Source organism: Mirounga angustirostris, unplaced genomic scaffold, assembly GCF_029215605.1.
Source record: "Mirounga angustirostris isolate CCGP_5_RB_7025 unplaced genomic scaffold, mMirAng1.0.hap1 SCAF_9, whole genome shotgun sequence".
In the NCBI taxonomy this organism is placed as follows: domain Eukaryota; kingdom Metazoa; phylum Chordata; class Mammalia; order Carnivora; family Phocidae; genus Mirounga; species Mirounga angustirostris.
Window position 1 is genome coordinate 687,696 of NW_026991717.1, and position 19,544 is coordinate 707,239.

Sequence of the window (19,544 nt, forward strand, 5' to 3'; positions counted from 1 at the left end):
GCCCCGCCCCGCTGGTGGTCCAGGCCCCGCCCATCTGGTGGTCCAGGCCGCCCGGCCGGAAGTCTTGGCCCCTCCCGGCCTGAGGTCCTGGCCCCGCCCCGCTGGTGGTCCTGGCCCCTCCCGGCCTGCGGTCCTGGCACCGCCCCGCTGGTGGTCCAGGCCCCGCCCATCTGGTGGTCCAGGCCCCGCCCGGCCGGAAGTCTTGGCTCCTCCCGGCCTGAGGTCCTGGCCCCGCCTCGCTGGTGGTCCAGGCCCCGCCCATCTGGTGGTCCAGGCCCCGCCCGGCCGGAAGTCTTGGCTCCTCCCGGCCTGAGGTCCTGGCCCCGCCCCGCTGGTGGTCCTGGCACCATCGGGCCGGAAGTCCCGCTCGCGCCCGGCCGGAGGAGGGGAGAGGCGGGCGGCACCTCCCGCGGCGGGAAGGGGCTGCCCCTGACGGGGTGGGTGCGCCGCACCTCGGGGCGGGGTCGCGCGGCCTCCCCCCGCCCGGCTCCCGGTCGCGCTCCCGCCTCCGGGGGGCCGCGGGGCTGCGGGGCGGGTCCGGGTGCCGCGAGCTCGGGCCCGGGCGACGGCGCAGCAGCCGCTATGGGCAACAAGCAGACCATCTTCACGGAGGAGCAGCTGGACAACTACCAGGTGAGCCGGCGCCCGCCCTCCCCTGCTTTCCGCGCCGCGTGCCGGCTGCAGAGCCTGCCCCTGCCTTCAGCTCGAAGCGTGACCTTGGGCCTCAGTTTCCCCACCCTTGCGTTGAGAGCGCTTTCCAGTGGGGAGATACTCGCCGGCGCGCCTCACCCGCCTTCAGGCTCCTTGCTCTCGGCCCCAGGCTGGACGCGACCCCCTCCCCAGCCACCTGCCCCAGCGCCCACCTTGGCACGGAGTTGGCGGGTCATTAAACGCCGGCTGGAGGGAGGGTCCCCTATCCCAGAAAGCAGCCCAGGAGAGTGGGGTCCTGTCTGGGTCGGGAGTGAGGTGCATCCCCCCAAATGCAGTTCTAAGTTGGGAGTGTCTTGTTTAACTGTAGGGGTCTCTCCCTCTGGCCCCAGCATGGAAATACTTGGAGCAAGGAGGAGGCCAGAGACCAGTCCCCATCTCCTGGTCCCCGAGTCCCCCAGCAGCCACCCCCTAAGACCCTTCTAGGACCTCCTGCCTCCAGAGCCACGAAACTGTCCAGACCAGAGGTCCAAAGCCCTCCCGCCAGTGGGTGCAGGTCGCGGGTGCAGGATGAAGCCCCAGACCCGGCCCGCGGGGGCCCTGGCCCGCCTCCCAGGCCCCTGCCCTGCCCTGTGCACTGCAGCCACCCCCGACTGTCTACAGCAACCTGGACGTTCTTCCTCCTCCAAGAGGCCCGAGGTGATGCCTGTTCCCCCACCCCCCCAGGCAGGGCGCCCTGATTGTGCTGTGGGAGCCACGAGGCTGCCTGCTGCCTTCCCCAGTAGTTATTTTGGTAACGGGCTGGACGTGGGAGCCCTCTGATGTGGGCAGACGTAAAATAGGCCCCTTCTCAGAAACCCTGACTGTCATTAATAGTTGTCAGCTTCACGTGAGGCCCTGAGAAGGCACAGGGAGCCACAGTCACGGGGCACCTGCTGTGGTCCCAGACTCTGGAACGGGGGCCCTCACAGTGGGTGGTTTTCAGCCCCATTTCACAGAGGAGTAAACAAAGGCTGAGGCGCCAGTCAGGGCTCAAGCCCAAGGCTCTTTGCGTTTGTTTGGGGGTGCGGCCTGTGTGTGCTCTTGGTCTTGGAGGCCGGCCAGCCTTCTGAGAGACTGGCAGTGTGGCATGCTGTAGGGGAGGGCCCTAGTGGGCCAGGGAACACCAGGAGGGAATGGGGGGCTTTTGCTTTGCAAGGATCAGAGACAGTGGAGCCCTCGAGCAGGCCTAGAAGGAGGCATTCCAGGGGACCACGTGGGCACAGGCAAACAGGTAGACCATGCTCAGAAGTGAAAAGTGGCCCCGTGGGGCTGGAAGCCTGGGTTTCCACTCAGACCAGCCCGGCATTGGGTTACGCTTCGGGGCCAGGCCCAGGGTTGGGTTGTGATCCTCCTGCCAGAGCCAGGCAGACTGGGAGAAATGAGAGCTGAAGAGACCTGAGAGCCCCAGTCCCCTTCCCTCTGCTGTCCAGCCAGTCAGGGCCCCAGTTACAGCCACCTACCCACCCCCCCAATCCACAGGAAACCTGAGAGCCCCAGTCCTCCTCCCTCTGCTGTCCAGCCAGCTCCTCGCCAGCCAGGGCCCTGGTTACAGCCTCCTCCCCTTTCCCCCTCCCCCCTCCACAGGTGCCAATGGTTCCCAAGTTCATGTTTCTCTCCAGACTTCTCTGCCTTCCTGATCAATCGATCCACCTCCCAGACCCCTCCATCTGCAGAGCAGGGCTCCCTGCCTTCCCCAGAACCCACCACTGCTGCTCTGGCCCTGCTCTGCTCGTGCTCAGGCGGCCCACATTTTCAGCTACGAGCAAGTCCCGTAACTCACCTGGGGACTCCCCTCTTCTATCTCCACCTAAGGATCCAAAGCAAGACAAGAATTTGGGAATGTGACTACGAAACACCAGCAGGCTCCTCAGAACCCTGAGAAGCTTTTAAGGTTCCTGCCATATTCATCCCCCGTGAGCTCCTTTTCTGCAATGAGCTCCAGGCAAATAAGTCAACAGCAGAAAAAGCAAACCGTCAGTTGATGAGCAGGTTCACGGCAGCTTTGTTGGTGCTCAGAGAGAGGAGAAACATTAGGTGAGGCAGGGTCAGCGTCTTCACGGACACCTTCTGCAGCCTGTGGGAGGTTTCTGTGCAGAGGCCTGGCTCCTCGTGCCACCTGCGCATATTGAGCACGTGCGGTGTGCGAGGTATCGCGATACACACAGCAGCAGGACGTGGTCGTGTGCGGTGCTCACGGGTGGACTCTGTTCACAGCCAGCGGACCGTGGGCAAGAAGCCCAGAGGCCTGGCTTGCAGTCAGCCCTTCTGGGCTGTACGTGCAGCTAAGAGCAAGCTACCAGTGTCGCTGAGCCTCAGTTTTCCCATCTATAGAATGGGGAGACACTGCGTGCCCCCTCCCCTCCATAGGCTAGTGATGAGGACTGAACAAAGTTGGATAATCAGAGCCCCCACAGACCAGGCCTGGTCGAGGTGTGGTTCTCAGCCTGGGCTGTACGTTGCAGTCATCAGAGTAGCTTTGAAAACTCTGATGCCTGGCTCCAGACTCAGGGATTCTGCTTTAATGGATCTGGTTCATGCTGGTGCTGGGGCTGCTGGGGCTTCTGGGTCTGGGGCTGGTGCTGGTGTGGGTCTGGGGCTGCTGGTAGAGGGCACAGGAGATTTAAACAGCTCCCCAAGTGATTCTGCCCTAGAGCCGAGGCCCTCACTTTAGCAAGCATTGGCATCACTGGAGGTGGTAGATCTAAAGACACAGATTCCTGGCCCCCACCCCCAGAGTTTGTGATGCAGTAGGTCTGGAGTGGAGCCTGAGAATCGGGTGCTGCCCGTCCAGGAACCACGCCTTGAGGACCGTTGACGTGGACAGATGTAAGTGGTTTTGATAAGGGACGAGGGTCATGTGAGAAACTTGTGTATCTTTCCTTGTAGGACCCTTGGTCAGGACCCAGATACTTTTCAACCCAGGGCAGAGGAGAGAGGAGAGGAAGCGAGGATAGGCCAGGGGGACAGAAAGCAGAAGCCAGGGCCTTTCCCCATTGGTGGTGATGTTGACACCCCCACCAGGCTGGGTGGGAGACCCTGGCCCTTCTGCTGAGCACCTTCAGGCCATAGAGCCAGCCCTGGGGCCAAGGGAGGTCTGTACCGGGAAGACTCAGCTGGGCCGCCTTTGGGGCCTGCTCCAGGGATCTGGGGACTTGAGGAAATCAGTCTGCACAATTGCCACCTCAGTCTTAGGCCTGTAGGGCAGAGCGTTCTCTGTCCATGCTGGGGGGGGAGGCGGGGCAGAGGAGCTATGGCCTACAGCAAAGCTAGCCCTCCAGGAGAAGCCCCTAGGTTCCTAGAAGGCCAAGGCCACGTGAGGGCTCTTAGTCCAACCCCTGGGGAGCAGCATGTGGCTCAGAAGGACAGACTGACTACATGGGGCCGGCTCCCCCTCCTCAGGTCTCCCACAGGTGCCCAGTGGGACCCTCTTCAGTGTGCGGTCCAGCTGCCCCGGTGCCCAGTGGCTTCAGGTCCTGTCCAGGGCAGCAGCCGCAAGCGCTCGTCAGGGCCGGCTCCGCTCATGCCCCAGGAGGCTCGGGCTCTGCAGAGCCTAAGGTGCCGCCTGCTCTCATGGGGCAGCGGTGGGCAAAGGCAGAGGGGCCAGACAGCAGGGATGAGAACAAAAGCCTTCCGCTGCTGGGAGCTTTTCACCTCCATACTTCCCACTGTGGCCTGGCATCCAGACAAGGGCAGGACATCTGAGATGGGTTTATGACCTGGCAACCGTAGGACGTGCATGCTGGCCCCACCCTGAGAAACACCTGCCTGGGGGTCCCTAGCAGCCTCCGCCCTTCCTCTGGCCAGATGCCACCAGTCCCTCCCTGCCCACCTGCCCCACACTCCTAGCCTCCACGGCCTCCCTGTGTGACCTCATCTGTGTGTGAGGCTTCAGAGGCCGGGTAGATGCAGGTGTTCCCCAGCCTGTGGACCTGGGGCTCTCTCTCTGCTCACAGCCACCCCCACACACAGCCCCCAGAGCCACCCGGCTCGCAGTGTGGATGGCACACCCCTGCAGCTGAGGCCCTGCAGCCCTTGTCCCTCAGGACAGTCTGCAGTGGCATCCACCTCTGACCTCTCCATCTGCCTGTAAATGCCCTCCCCAACACCATGCACACAGTCCCCGGGCCAGGTCAGAAGCTTCAGGAAGCAGCGGCTCTTGGCCAGGGGCGGGGCCGGGCCATGGGGGAGCGGGGGCGGGGCAGGAGTGAGTCTTCTGTGAGGTCCCCAGGGAGAAAGGAGCCAGGGACTTGTAAGGGACTGTGTGTGTGTTTTCCCTTTGCAGGACTGCACCTTCTTCAGTAAGAAGGACATCCTCAAGTAAGTGTGGCTTCTGTTCACCCTTCGGAGCTGGGACGGGGGCAGGGGCTGGGACCCCCGCCTGGGCTGGGTGAGCCAGCTGGAACTGAGGAAGAGCATCCGCGAGCGCAGGCCGCCATGAACTTGAGAACGTGCCGCCCCCCCCCCCCCCCCACGCCCACATCCCTCTGCCAGGAATTGGGCCTCTCCGTCCTGGGTGCCAGGCGCTGTGGTGGGTGGTTTCAGACGCTCATTTAATCCTCACTGTGACCTTGTAACAGGAGAATCCTTTTATCCCCACTTTGCAGGTGGGGCTTAGCAGTTGGCCAGAGTCATGGAAGACCTGGCCTCTGACTGCAGACCCCTTGCTGTCACCGTGTCCAGGGATCTGTCAGACTAGGGGCTCCCTGTCTGATAGACTAGCAGGCCCTCAGGGCCCTCTGGCTCCAGCTCTGATGCCCTCCTGCTCCTGGGAGGTCCAGAAGTCAAGGCCATGGCCTGCATGCCCACACCACCCCTGAGCTGCCCACCAGGTGCTCTTCCCTTTCCAGGACAACCCCTTTCTTTGGGCTTTGATGGAAGAGATGAAGGGTTGGCAGCTTAGAGCTCCAGGATCAGACAGTGGGCCAGGAAACCTGGCCCCAGCTTCCAGGTGGCATTAAAAGCCGGCAGGGTCACGGGACTGCTTTCCCTGGAGGTCGATGGGCAGGCTGGGGTAGAGCCTGGAACAGCTTCCTGGGCATGCTGTGCTTTGTCACTGTCCTGACCACTCTGTTCAGATGGGCAGTGTCCTTTCTCCTCTGCCCAGGCTGCTCTTCCAGCCTGTCCACTGGGTAGCTGGGGACACCCACGTCCACCACCCTGGAGAGGCAGGGTGGGGGGCACAGGCCCCAGGCTGTGGCATCTGCAGACCGGGGCTGCTCCCACTTGCCGGCTCTGTGGCCTTGGGCAAGCTGGGAGCCTCGCCGAGCCTCCGTCTCTCCTGTAAAGTGGGGACCATGATGCATGCCTCCCCGCGTGGCTGACAGGCAGGAACACCAGGGCGTGGTGTTTGGAACACGGGATTGGGTCTGTGGCTTGAGTGATGCGTGGGGTGGGGTCCCCATCTGGACAGGACGGCGCTCAGAACTGCAACAGCAGCCATTGCCGGTGGCATCGCCGTGGCACGTCTTGGCACGGACCCTCCCGGAAGCCTCATCGCATGGGTTCTCTGTGCGGGGAGCCCCCACCGCTGCAGTGGCCACACCCAGGCTGGGCTTCGGAGGCCCATGGCTGTTTCCGCTCTGGCAGCAAGAGCTTGTCCCCACCGCCTGGCAGCCGCTTCTCCACCTCCTCCACCCACCGCATTCCTGCACCCCGTTCACGCCCACCACCACCTGCTCCATGAGCGCCCCCCAGCCCCGCCAGCCCCGCACTCCTGCCACTGCTCTCCCAGCGTCCTGCGGGCTCAGGTGCCCGGCTCCCTGCGAAGTTGCAGTCGGCCGGGACCCAGGTTCCCCGCACTGTCACTGGGTGCAGTGCGTGTTAGCCCCCAGTGAGCGCCGGAAGATCGCATGGCTGAGGACCCATTGAGTTGCCCTGAGAGAATGTTCCCGGCTCGGAGCTGCAGGGCCAAGGACACAGGCCTGCTTCACCCCACCCCCACCTCCAGTGGTCTTCCTGGGAGCAGCGAGGCTGCCCGTGGGGACAGGGTGGCACAAAGGCCAGGCCAGGGATTAGACTAAACCTGGTAGGTCTTTGGGGGTGTCCCTTGTCCCTTGGCAGATGGGGGGACCTCCCTACCCACAGCCCTGGGCTGCCCAAATCTGAGCCCTCTGAACACTTCAGCAGCCCAGCCGCTGTAGCTCCACCCAAGCCCAGACCGGGCCTGGGGTGCAAATGGGGAGAGGACCCCCCCTCACCCCCCTCACTGGATGGCCCTTCCTGATGCAGCTTGCTCTGGTTAATTCAGCTCTGCCACAGTGTTCACACTCACTGGGTGTTGGCACTCACTGGGGTGTTTGCACACACTGGGGTGTTCGCACTCACTGGGGCGTTCGCACTCACTGGGTGTTCACACTGGGGTGTTTGCACTCACTGGGTGTTCACACTGGGATGTTTGCACTCACTGTGTGTTCACACTCACTGGGGTGTTTGCACACACTGGGGTGCTCGTACTCACTGGGGCGTTCACACTGGTGTGTTTGCACTCACTGGGGTGTTCACACTCACTGGGATGTTCGCACTGGGGTGTTTGCACTCACTGGGTGTTCACACACTGTGATGTTCGCACTCACTGTGTGTTCACAGTCACTGGGGGGTGTTTGCACTCACTGCGTGTTCGCACACTGGGTGTTCACACTCACTGGATGTTTGCACTGTGTTCACACTCAATGGATGTTTGCACTGTGTTCACACTCACTGGGGTGTTTGCATTCACTGCATGTTCACACTCACCGGGGTGTTCACACTGCGTGTTCGCACTCACCGGGGTGTTCACACCCACCGGGGTGTTCACACTCACTGCGTGTTCGTGCCCACTGGGTGTTCTCACTCACTGGGTGTTCGCACTCACCGGGGTGTTTGCACTCACTGCGTGTTCGTACTCACTGGGTGTTCGCACTCGCCGGGGTGTTCACACTCGCCGGGGTGTTTGCACTCACTGCATGTTCATACTCACCGGGGTGTTCACACTCACTGCATGTTCGTACTCACTGGATGTTCACACTCACTGGGGTGTTTGCACTCACTGCGTGTTCACACTCACCGGGGTGTTCGCACTCACTGGCTGTTCGCACTCACTGGGGTGTTTCCACTGTGTTCACACTCACGGGGTGTTCGCACTCACTGCATGTTCACACTCACCGGGGTGTTCACACTCACTGCATGTTCGTACTCACTGGCTGTTCGCACTCACTGGGGTGTTTGCACTCACTGCATGTTCACACTCACCGGGGTGTTCACACTCACTGCGTGTTCATACTCACTGGCTCTTCACACTCACTGGGTGTTCGCACTCACTGCGTGTTCACACTCACTGGGGTGTTCACACTCACTGCATGTTCGTACTCACTGGATGTTCACACTCACCGGGGTGTTCGCACTCACTGGCTGTTCACACTCACTGTGTGTTCACACTGCATGTTCACACTCACCGGGGTGTTCACACTCACTGTGTGTTCGTACTCACTGGCTGTTCACACTGCGTGGTCGCACTCACTGGGGTGTTCACACTGGGGTGTTTGCACTCACTGCGTGTTCACGCTCACTGAGTGTTCGCACTCACTGGATGTTTGCACTGTGTTCACACTCACGGGGTGTTTGCACTCACTGCGTGTTCACGCTCACTGGGTGTTCGCACTCACTGGATGTTTGCACTGTGTTCACACAGGGTGTTCGCACTCACTGCATGTTCATACTCACTGGATGTTCACACTCACTGGGGTGTTTGCACTCACTGCATGTTCACACTCACCGGGGTGTTCGCACTCACTGGCTGTTCGCACTCACTGGGGTGTTCACACTCACCGGGGTGTTTGCACTCACTGCGTGTTCACGCTCACTGGGTGTTCGCACTCACTGGATGTTTGCACTGTGTTCACACTCACGGGGTGTTCGCACTCACTGGCTGTTCACACTAGGTGTTCGCACTCACTGGGGTGTTTGCACTCACTGCATGTTCACACTCACTGCGTGTTCGTACTCACTGTTCACACTCACTGGGTGTTCGCACTCACCGGGGTGTTTGCACTCACTGCGTGTTCACACTCACCGGGGTGTTCACACTCACTGCGTGTTCGTACTCACTGGCTGTTCACACTCACTGGGTGTTCACACTCACTGGGTGTTCGCATTCACTGGGGTGTTCACACTCACTGCATGTTCGTACTCACTGGATGGTCACACTCACTGCATGGTCACACTCACCGGGGTGTTCACACTCACTGCATTTTCGTTCTCACTGGCTGTTCACACTCACTGCGTGTTCACACTCACTGGCTGTTCACACTCACTGGGGTGTTCACACTCACCGGGGTGTTTGCACTCACTGGGTGTTCACACTCACTGCGTGTTCACACTCACTGGCTGTTCACACTCACTGTGTGTTCACACTGGGTGTTCGCACTCACTGGGGTGTTTGCACTCACCGGGGTGTTCACACTCACCGGGGTGTTCACACTCACTGCGTGTTCATACTCACTGGCTGTTCACGCTCACTGGGTGTTCACACTCACAGTGCTTCCTCTGCAGAGTGGTCTTGTCAGGAAGAAGACCTCTATGCCAGGAGCCCTGGGGTCTGCTGGGGGGCACTGTGGAGATGGCAGTGCTCCCTGGAGCAGTCGCCCCCCCTCCCCGGGGCCCCTGTGGCTGGGAGGGCCAGGGCGACTGTGGTGGTCAGCACAATGCAGGGCTGCCTGTGGCCTTGTGGCCCACCCGCGTGCCTGCAGGAAGGGTGGTGAGACCAGGCAGCGCGTGGGATTAATGTCTCTGGAGAAAGCACGATAGCTCTGTTCCGGTTTTGACCCCTTCACTTTTGTCCAGCCTTCTGTCTGGGCCCCAGCAAGGGCCAGCGGGACGTACCAGGGCCCACCCACCCTTGCCAGGGGGGCCCTCTCCACTGGTCAAATCTCAGGGCCAGGCAGGGCACCTGAGGCCAGAGCCCAGAGAGGGCAAGGAGCAGGGACCAGCTCAGCAGTGCGCACAGCAGGTCAGCAGCAGAGCTAGGCCCCAGAGCCAGGGCCCCTCCCAAGGACCTTCCAGTGCCGCTCCCCCTGGGCCCACCACACCTGCTGAGCTGCACCCCAAGTACTGACCAGATGGCGGGGAGGTAACCTGAGGAGCAGTGGTTCTTTGCAGCCTGGGGCCCAGCCCTCTGGCAGCCATGGCTCATAGATAACCTCTGGGCAGGTCCCGCCCTGGCCCCCGCCCCCGGTGGACCCAGGGCACAGCTCTCCCACCCCCACACTGAGCCTGAGCGGGCAGCGCCCCCCCAGCTCTCTTCCTACAGGTGTGAGGATGTGCTCTGACTCCCCTCTGCCCCAGTGAGCCTGTCTCCCCAGTACGGGGTGCCCCGGGGTGCTCGCCTGCACGTGACTTTATTGTGCCGTGGCTTCTCCACCTTGGACAGACTCTGTATGGTCTGCCTTAGTTACTTAGATGTTCTATGTTCTGTGACACATGACGGCACAGGAAAGTTCGAAAACAGAGCCAGTCAAGAGAAGAGAAAACACGAGCTGTAATGCAGCCCCTCAGAGATCATAACCATGACCCTTTCTGTGGATAGAACCTTGTGCCGTCTGTCAGACCAGTATTGTTCCTTCGTGGGTGTTTATCAAAAATTCGTAATGTGTTGCTTTATATTTTGCTTAAAATTGCTCTTCCTGGGCGCCTGGGTGGCTCAGTTGGTTAAGCGACTGCCTTCGGCTCAGGTCATGGTCCTGGAGTCCCGGGATCGAGTCCCGCGTCGGGCTCCCTGCTCGGCGGGGAGTCTGCTTCTCCCTCTGACCCTCCCCACTCTCATGCTCTCTCTATCTCGTTCTCTCTCTCAAATAAATAAATAAAATCTTTAAAAAAAATTGCTCTTCCTTAGGCAAACTGTAATAACAGGTGAGAAGAATGATCTCGCCACGTCCTTAGTTCATGTAGTTGGACGCGCAGGTGTTCATGCCGCCCTTAGAGTTAGTGCTGCAGCGAGTGGAACCCACAGCTCTGGGACCATTTCTTTCTTTTTTTTTTTAAGATTTTATTTATAGACAGAGAGAGATACAGCGAGAGAGGGAATACAAGCAGGGGGAGTGGGAGAGGGAGAAGCAGGCTTCCCGCGGAGCAGGGAGCCCGACGCGGGGCTCGATCCCAGGACCCTGGGACCATGACCTGAGCCGAAGGCAGACGCTTAATGACTGAGCCACCCAGGTGCCCCAGGGCACCAGTTAAATTTTATTTTTTTTATTTTTATTTATTTTTTAAGATTTTATTTATTTGACAGGGACACAGCAAGAGAGGGAACACAAGCAGGGGGAGTGGGAGAGGGAGAAGCAGGCTTCCCGCCGAGCAGGGAGCCCGATGCGGGGCTTGATGCGGGGCTCGATCTCAGGACCCTGGGATTATGACCTGAGCCGAAGGCAGACGCTTAACGACTGAGCCACCCAGGCGCCCCTGGGATCATTTCTTTGGGATGCATTTCCAACAGGTTTCTGGATCAAAGGGATAGACATATTTAAGGCTTTTGATTTTTACTGCTGACGCCCCCCCGCCCGCATCCGCACCGCCAGCCGCCCCATCACACTGGCTGTTGTATCATTGTCCTCTGTCCCCCGATTGTGCACTGACGGTCCCAGTCGGACCACACGCGCTGTAAATAATGGAGCCCCCGTCGGTGGGGTTGCCCCCATCGGTGGGGTCGCTCCCAGGTCCTCTGGGAACTGCTCCAGCGGCTCGTTGCCTTGGGCGGATCCAGCTTCTTCTTGCAGCGTTTTAATTTGTACATTTTGGCAACTACAGTTTGGATTACTGATTTAATTTAATCATTGTTACACACAAGCTAGGCCCAAATGTGGACTGCCAACCAGTGCGCAACTTCCAGAAGAATCCGTTCCTCCCGGTGATTTCCAGTGCTCTGTCACGGGCCACCCTCCTTCACACGTGCGCCTGTCTGCGCCCCACGGTGACCTCCTGTTCCTCCCAGCTGTTCCCACACCCGAGGGGCAGACACCCCAGAGGCTCTGGCTTCAGGGCCGTCCCCACTCTCCTGCCTTTATTGTGCCACACGGACTTCTGAGTCAGGTCGGCAAGTTCTCAAATGAACCTGCTGCAGGTTGCAGTGAAAGTTGCGTTCATTGGGCACAAAAGTGAAGTGGTTGTCACCACTATGGGATTCCAATCAGGAAAATAGTGGCACTTACCCCACCCCCTGAACGCCTCCTGTCCGTTTACACGCTTGGAGTTTATTTTATACTTTGTTGTTTTGGGGCGTCTTGGTGGCGGATGCTGCACGTAGAAAACTATCTGGCGCAGAAGGGCTGCTGAGCCCTTTCTCATTCAGATGGTTTTTAAACTGCTTACGCTTAGTTTTGGCAAACGGTTTGCCCCCTCCTTTCCAGCATTTCCCTACGCCACCTGTTTCCCTCGCTGGCCACGGTGACCGGCACTCCCGGGCATCCCGCGTTTCTGGGGTCTCTGGTAGGTCTGTTTAAGTGTGGTGTTGGTGTGGGATACAGCAGCCTTTTGCTTCCGTTCTACTAAGGATTTTAAGCTTTATGACTGATAAAAATTGATACTTTAAAAATGCTTATTTCTGTTAGTAAATATTCCAAAAATGCAAGCAGTCGGGCAGTGGGTGAAGGAGGAAGTGGCAGCCAGCCCCTCTCCTCACTCCTGTCTGCCCCACCTGCGGGCGCCATCCTTTGGGCGCCATGGCGTGCATGCTTTTGGGGGGTTTTTCCTGTGTTCGTACAACCATCCAGTCATAAATGCAGCTACCGAGTTAATAAAAATATTTTTTTTACCTATTGATATGACGTTAGTCACAGATTCCCGAACATTCTCGTGTTCCTGGTGGAAATCCGGCGTGGTCTGAATGCGTTCGTCTTCGGTACTGTTGGACCTGAGGTACCCACGTTGTATGAGCTTCTGGCACCTGCGTGTGTAGGTGCCGTCGGTCCGTTTTGGATGCTGCCCATTGGGTTCAGCTGGCAGGGTTCTTGCTGACTTTCTGAAACAAGAGGGCAGGCCCTTACCTGTCTGCCCCATGCACTGGGGTCAGCCCTGTCCCAGGCCTGAGGGCGGGACTGACGGCGGGACTGACGGCCTCCGTGAACTCAGCGGGGCCCTGCGCCGGGAGGGGGTAGCAGGGGCGCAGGTCCTCGTTTGGAGTTTCTCCCACAGCGATTCAGACTTCCAAATTCTCTTCGAGTTTTCCTAAAAAGAAAAAAAAAATGGTCATGTCAGTTGGTCCTAGAGTCAGGGCAGAAGTTGGCCTCCCCACCCCGGGGACGCGCCAACCTGCCAGCCCTGCGCCCCTCTCCCCAGCCCCCCTGGCGGGTGCCCCTGACAGACAGGCAGCTGAGGGCCGGCTCGCTTTCGTAGCACCACCCTCTTGGACCCCCACACGTGAGGACAGTAGGGGGAAGGGAAGTTGACTAGCCCGTGGGTCAGCCCACCAGTGAGCGAGGTGCGGGCTCAGCCGCCGCCTGACTCGACCCCACGGCACCTTGGAGGGGTCGGGCGATGCCCAGGAGCACGCAGCATCAGGTCGGGGTGGGGGGCGCAGTGTAACAGTTGGAGGTTGAACGCACCCGTCAAGTACGCAACACCAGGGCGCCTGGGTGGCTCAGTTGGTTAAGCGACTGCCTTCGGCTCAGGTCATGATCCTGGAGTCCCGGGATCGAGTCCCGCATCGGGCTCCCTGCTCGGCAGGCAGTCTGCTTCTCCCTCTAACCCTCCCCCCTCTCATGTGCTCTCTCTCATTCTCTCTCTCTCAAATAAATAAATAAAATCTTTAAAAAAAAAAAAAAAAGTATGCAACACCAGCAACACCAGTTGCATAAATTGTGATTTGGAAGCCCGGTTCTGGTTCTGTGTAAAGCAAGAGCAAAAGACGCCCTTGACTGCCCCCTGGTGGGGAGTCCTGCGTGGTCCCGTCACCCCGCGCTCTGTTCACCCGCTCCCACCCAGGCCACGGGCTTCCGCTTGTTTCCCTCCAGCTCTGTGTTTCTAAGCCACGGAGCTTTCTTGTGATTTCAGGACGTTTACGGGAATCTGTGGCCGACAGCGTGCTCGCGGCACTTTGGCACTTTGCTCTGAGCCAGCTGTCCATGGGCTGGGAGGAGCCAAATGGTTGGAACCCGGAGAGTCTTGGGTTCGAGTCCCAGCCCCACCACTCACTGGCTGGTGTGCTGGGGCAGGCACTTAACCCTCGGAGCCTCAGTTTCCTCCCCTGAAACAGTGGAGAGGGTGACGCCTGCATCTCGGGGCGGTGTGGGGGTGACACCGAGTCACCCACACGGGGGACTGACCCAGAGCGGGGCCCACGGTGAGCACTCCGTAGACGGGGCTGTTGTCACCTGTGTGAGCCAGGCACGTACCTCCCCGCTCCGCTGGAGAGGGCTGGGTGGCTGTGTTGACGGGCCTGCCACGGGGTCGGCCACTTGCAAGAAGACCAGGCTTTGGGGGAGCAGGGCAGGTGGGGCCCGGAGCTCTGGGTCCACTTTGATGCCACCCCGACAGTCCTGGGCCTCGCCTGGGGCCTCACCTTGGGCCAGGAGCCCGCCTCAGCCCCTGCTCCGTGCCCCTCCTAAGTTGAACTTGTCTGGGGCTGGGAGTTGGCGCTCTTGTCTGGGCTGTTAGAGGTGTGGTCCCAGGGACACGGGCAGAGAGGCCTGGATAGCCGGGATGGCTGGGCGCCCAGAGAGGTGGGAGGGGCTGGGGACCGGGCCCAGGGTCCGGGGGCCGTTCACAGGGGCTTCCTGTGGGTGAGTGGGGGCGGGGGGACGGGGCAGCAGACGGCCCAGGCTTCAGCAGCCTTAGGCCTGGGCGGAGTGGTGAAGAGCTCTGCTCTGGACTCCAGGCCTTCGCTCCCGCCACGGACCCCGATGGCTGTAGTTGGGTGGTCCTAGACAAATGGCTCCTAGCCTCCTCAGGCCCCGGTTTGCTGAGCTGTGTATCTGCGCCCCCATGGGGAGCATTAAATGAGGTGACATGCCTAGCACATAGAAGGCCCTTACAGGAGCCCAAAGGGGGACACAAAAGGTCTGGTTGCAGACCCCTGCAGGTGGGGGCCGGCCTGGTGGGGGTGGTGCGAAGGGCCAGGACGCGACCTGCTTATCGGCACGGGGGTCCGGGCAGAAGCAGCCTCCCTCACAGGTCCCACGCCCTGTGGGCAGAGCAAGGGCCCGTTGGGGGGGTTGCTGTGTAGGAGGCCGGGGTGCAGGTGGGGCAGCATCGGCAGCTGGGGGCTCCGGGGCTGCACCCCCTCCAGCCCTTCCCCTCTGCCTCCCTCGCAGGCTCCACGCACGATTCTACGAGCTGGCCCCCAACCTCGTCCCCATGGACTACAGGAAGAGTCCCATCGTCCACGTGCCCATGAGCCTCATCGTCCAGATGCCGGAGCTCCGGGTACGAGAGAGGCCGCTGCTGCCGGGCAGGTGGGCTGGGGGGTTGGCAGCAGATGCCCCCAGACCCGGGTTGAGGCCGGCTCCACCCTCAGAGGCTCACTGAACCTGTCTGTGCCTGCTCGCTCCCCTGCGCTCTCTGAACATGTGAGCTGCGCCACGGGGGCTGCCTGAGGGGCTGTGCTCGCCCGCTCGCCCCTTTGTGGAATGGCCAGTCGGCTCTGCGTGGCGGAACTTGCCTGCTTTTTTTTTTTAAGATTTTATTTATTTACTTGAGAGGGAGAGCGAGTAAGGGGGAGGCGCAGAGGGAGAGGGACAAGCAGATGCTGAGCATGGAGCCCGGCGTGGGGCTCGATCCCACGACCCTGAGATCATGACCCGAGCCAAGTCCAAGAGTCCCACACTGAACCAACCGAGCCCCCCAGGCACCCGCTTGTGTCTGCCTTTTCAGATGATTCTCTGTCTCCGCCTTGTCTGGCTTTCGCCTGTCACCTCAGGCCATCCCCACCAACCCTTCTCAGACCTGCCGATCTTGTCAGAATGCCGCTCGGGGTCAGCAGGTCTGGGTGGAGGGGGCCGAGATTGTTTTCCAGCTGATGCTGCTGGACCTCACAGCACATGTACGTTCGACAGGAAAGTTTCCCTTAATGAGTTCCTTGCCCACAATGCATCCAGTGCCCGCCAGGGGTAAGGAAGACCAGCGTTCGGGGCACAACCGCATCCCGCTGTGGGACTTGGCCAGGAGCCTTTCGCCAGGCCTTGGATGTGTGACTCAGGATCAGGGCACCACGTGGCGTCCTTTCGGGCCCATGTCCCGGCTTGACCTCCATCCCCAGGGACAGTGAGGCCCAGGCTTGGCCCTGGCACGTGCCCGCCAGCCCAGAGAAGGGCCTGAGCTGTGGCCTGGAGGTCGATGCAGGGGCATGGGGCCCTCTGGCAGTCACCACGCAGGTGGTTTCTGAGCCTTCCTGGCTCGGCATGGAGTTGGGGTGGGGACTCTAGGAAGAGTGAGCCCTGAGAGACGTGGGACGAGAGGACGGAGTCGGGGGTGCAGCTCCCGGAGCAGGAGGCCCCGAGCGGGCTGATGATGGCCTGGGCTCTGACTGGCGCTCCGAGTCTTGCTGCTTGTCCCGGCCCCTTTCTCCAAGCCTTGGGGGCCCCACTTCTGCCTCCCACGACCCTGGCCTGACCCGGCTTAGCCCAGGGCTGCCCGTGCGTCCCTCTGGGCAGTGGGGTGGCGCCCTGCCTGAGACGGGGCAGTGCCTGTGGTGAGTGCACCTTGGCCCCGCCAGCTCTGCTCGTAACCGGGGAGCCCCACGCCCGCCTCGCGCCCCCCAGCCGTCCCCTCCCCCACCCCCACCCCCAGCCAGGCAGGCCCGGCTCTCATTCCCGCTGCACGGGCGGCCGTGGGGGCTCAGATGGCTTAGCTCACTCGTCCGAGGCCTCTGTCCCGTGCTCTCGGTCACCCTGCACCCACACCACCGCTGTGGCTGTTTCCTGCAGGAGAACCCCTTCAAGGAAAGGATCGTGGAGGCTTTTTCTGAGGACGGCCAGGGGAACCTCACCTTCAACGACTTCGTGGACATGTTCTCCGTGCTGTGCGAGTCGGCTCCCCGGGAGCTCAAGGCAAACTATGCCTTCAAGATCTACGGTAGGGGCCTGGAGGGCACCTGTGGGGGTCCTGGGAGTTGGGGGGGGGGGTCTGTGGACACCACAGTGGGGGTGGGCGTGCCCCGTGGAGAGAGCAGCAAGGAGGTGCCAGGCTTCCCTGGGGTGAGACACCAGCGCTGTGAGCCCAGGGAGGTTGCAGGTCAGGCTGCGAGGAGCCAGCCGAGGAGCTTGGACCGGGTGCCCTGGGCTCCGGGGGGGCAGGGCAGTTCCAGGTCTGGACGCGTGAGCCAGAGGCCGGGGGCTGGAGAGGGCGCCTGGGCCGGGCAGCAGGGCTCCCAGGGCCATGGTCACGCCGGCCCCAGAGAAGACAACTTCACGCAGCTGGCCTGCCCTCCCATGGGGACACCGAGCTCCAGGGAGAGCCGGGCTGGTGCTAGCAGAAAAGCCACGCAGACCTGCTTGTCCCAGCACCTCTGACCAGCCCGTGGCTGCAGGCCTCTCCGGCTGTTTCATTCTTTAGCAGCCATGCCCCTTTCGGAGGCCTGGTCTGGGTGCACGCGGCACCCCCTTGTGCGTGTGCATCAGGGATGGTGGCAGTGGGCCCACCATCCACGAGCTGCGCCCCACTGCACCCATCACCCTCCAGCCTCGGACCCCTGGCATCGTGTGTGGGGCATCACGCGGGGCAGGCTGTTGTCTGCAGCGAGGGGCGTGGGGGCAGGTGGGGACAGGTATGGGGGCACCCAGGCTCCCTGCTGCCCCAGCTGTGGAACAGCAGGAAAGGCGACTGGGATACGGGGTTTGGTGCTCAGGAGAGTCGCGGCCTGACTCGCAGCAAGCGTCACCCCCTTCCTGGGCCTCAGCTCCTTCCCATCAGAGGGGCCCAGGAATCCAGCCGGCCAGTCAGCCTGCACATCTCCGCAAAGCGTCCTGGCACCCCTGCGGGGGTGGAGGTCGATCCCCCCGCCCCGGGCCAGTGCCTGCGGGTGCCTGCCAAGGGGCTGGCTCTGGGGTCCAGCCCCGACCGGGGGTGTCCCTTCCGGTCACGTGCCTCTGCAGGACCCTGTTTCTTCATCCGTGTATGAACCTGGACCTACTGCTCGGCTTGTGTAGGCGCTGCCGCGAGGCAGAGTGCGTGCCATTCAGCCGGCCGCCAGGCTCTCCGTCACTCCTGCACGTGTCGGGGTGTGGCCCGCCGTGGGGGCTCGGCGGTGGGGGGCGGCGGTCTGAAAGCCCCCCGAAGGTGGTGTTTGATCTGAAACTTGGAGGACGAATGGGCATTTGCTGGCCCGACGGGTGGGAGAGACAGAGATCTGGGAGCTGAGCTGCAAGCGGTGGGCAGCGTGTCGTGTCACCGCCGCGAGCCGTGTGGCCGTGCTTTGGGCAGTGTGGTGCCTTCTGCCAAGTGGGACCAGAGCACGCAGCTGCTCTGTGCACAGAGACCGGCCTGGGCCTCCTTTCCAGGGCTTCCGAGTCTCCTGACCACCGCCGCGCCTGGCGGGGGGCGCTGCGAGTGCAGCTGAGAGAACGTGGCCGTGGGGGGTGAGCGCTTAGTGGCAAACAGGCCTGGTCAGCGTCCTGGCTCCCCCCCCGAGCCGCCCTCTGACCTTGATTCAGTGGCTTGGCCCCCTGGGCCTGTTTCCTCCACTCCAGAGGGAACATAGGGCCCACCGCGGGCTGTGGCCAGGAGGGCCAGGTTTGGACCTGTGACCATCGTGGGGTCTTACGGGGGTGAGTGTTGGCTCGTCGGATGTGCTGTTCATCCTGGGCCGGGGCACCGGGGGCAGGATGTCGGAGGGAGCCCCGGCCTGAGCACCCCCTGTCCCTGCCCGCAGACTTCAACACGGACAACTTCATCTGTAAGGAGGACCTGGAGCGCACGCTGGCACGGCTCACCAAGTCGGAGCTGGACGAGGACGAGGTGGTGCTCGTGTGTGAAAAGGTCATCGAGGAGGCCGACCTGGACGGCGACGGCAAACTGGGCTTCGCGGACTTTGAGGACATGATTGCCAAGGCCCCCGACTTCCTCAGGTGCAGCCCCGTGGCTGGGGCTGGGGTCCCCGGGGACAGCTGGGCCCACCGCCCGCCCTCCCCCCCAGAGGAGGTCAGCTGTGTCCTCCCCGTCCTCCTAGGGGACTGTGCCCTGGGCCGGGGGCCAGTGGGCTTTCTGCTGAGGGGCCCTTCTTCTCTTTCCAGCACCTTCCACATCCGGATATGAGGACACTGCCGAGGGCGCAGGGGCCCCGAGGCCAACCATCTGGGTCTGCTGTCTACACGAGTGTGACCTCTGAGCTGTCCAGAAAAGAGGCTGCGGCCTCTGGGGTTAGACCCACCAACATTTTCTTGGCCCTTTCAGCAAAAAATCCTTAACCAGGGAAGGCGGGTGTGGGGAGCAGGGCCCTCCCCAGGCCCCGCCACAGGCCCTCCATCTGTGCCGCCGAGCCCCCCAGACCGCAGTCCTCTCCCTGTCAGAAACGGCCCCACTGGGAGGGGAAGGCAGAGACCTCACGGGGCAGGGGATACAGACGTGTCCCAAGTGCTGGGCAGGCGTCCTGATGGCCCAGGGCAAAGCAAAAAGGGAAAGAGGACAAGGTTTCACGAGCTATGCAGTCTTTCTCCAAAACCCACAGCTGGGCTGCCCCCCAGCCCCGCCTGGTCCCCTTCGCCCCCGACCCCCCAATGTGAAGCTGTGTGGACAGTGGGCCAAGGGCTCTGTCCCTGTCCCTGGCTCTGAGGCCTGGGCACCACACCCCCTGCCCCCCAAGATGTGGAATTCTCACTGGTGCGTGCTGTCCACACATTTGTGAATTCCCGGTAGTAAAGCACTTGGACGTCCCCGTGCTCTGTCTGCCGACATTA

General features: G+C 61.6%; 1 protein-coding gene across 7 annotated transcripts; it reads left to right on the forward strand.

The window, feature by feature from the left end:
- The first annotated feature begins 328 nt into the window (after positions 1-328).
- Positions 329-19,541, forward strand: CIB2 (calcium and integrin binding family member 2). 7 transcript variants are annotated; one of them, XM_045899262.3, is made up of 8 exons: positions 341-633; positions 4,973-5,007; positions 12,066-12,144; positions 12,489-12,573; positions 14,967-15,078; positions 16,578-16,725; positions 18,521-18,716; positions 18,882-19,541. In XM_045899262.3, exons 4-8 carry the CDS (start codon positions 12,542-12,544, stop codon positions 18,901-18,903), a joined length of 510 nt encoding a protein of 169 aa, XP_045755218.1. In that variant the 5' UTR covers positions 341-633; positions 4,973-5,007; positions 12,066-12,144; positions 12,489-12,541; the 3' UTR covers positions 18,904-19,541. The 7 variants fall into 7 exon arrangements, with proteins under 7 accessions (XP_045755215.1, XP_045755217.1, XP_045755216.1 ...); XM_045899259.3 differs by lacking the exon at positions 12,066-12,144 and having other exon boundaries at positions 329-633; positions 14,967-15,107; XM_045899260.3 differs by lacking the exons at positions 12,066-12,144; positions 12,489-12,573 and having other exon boundaries at positions 339-633.
- The last annotated feature ends 3 nt before the right edge of the window (positions 19,542-19,544 follow it).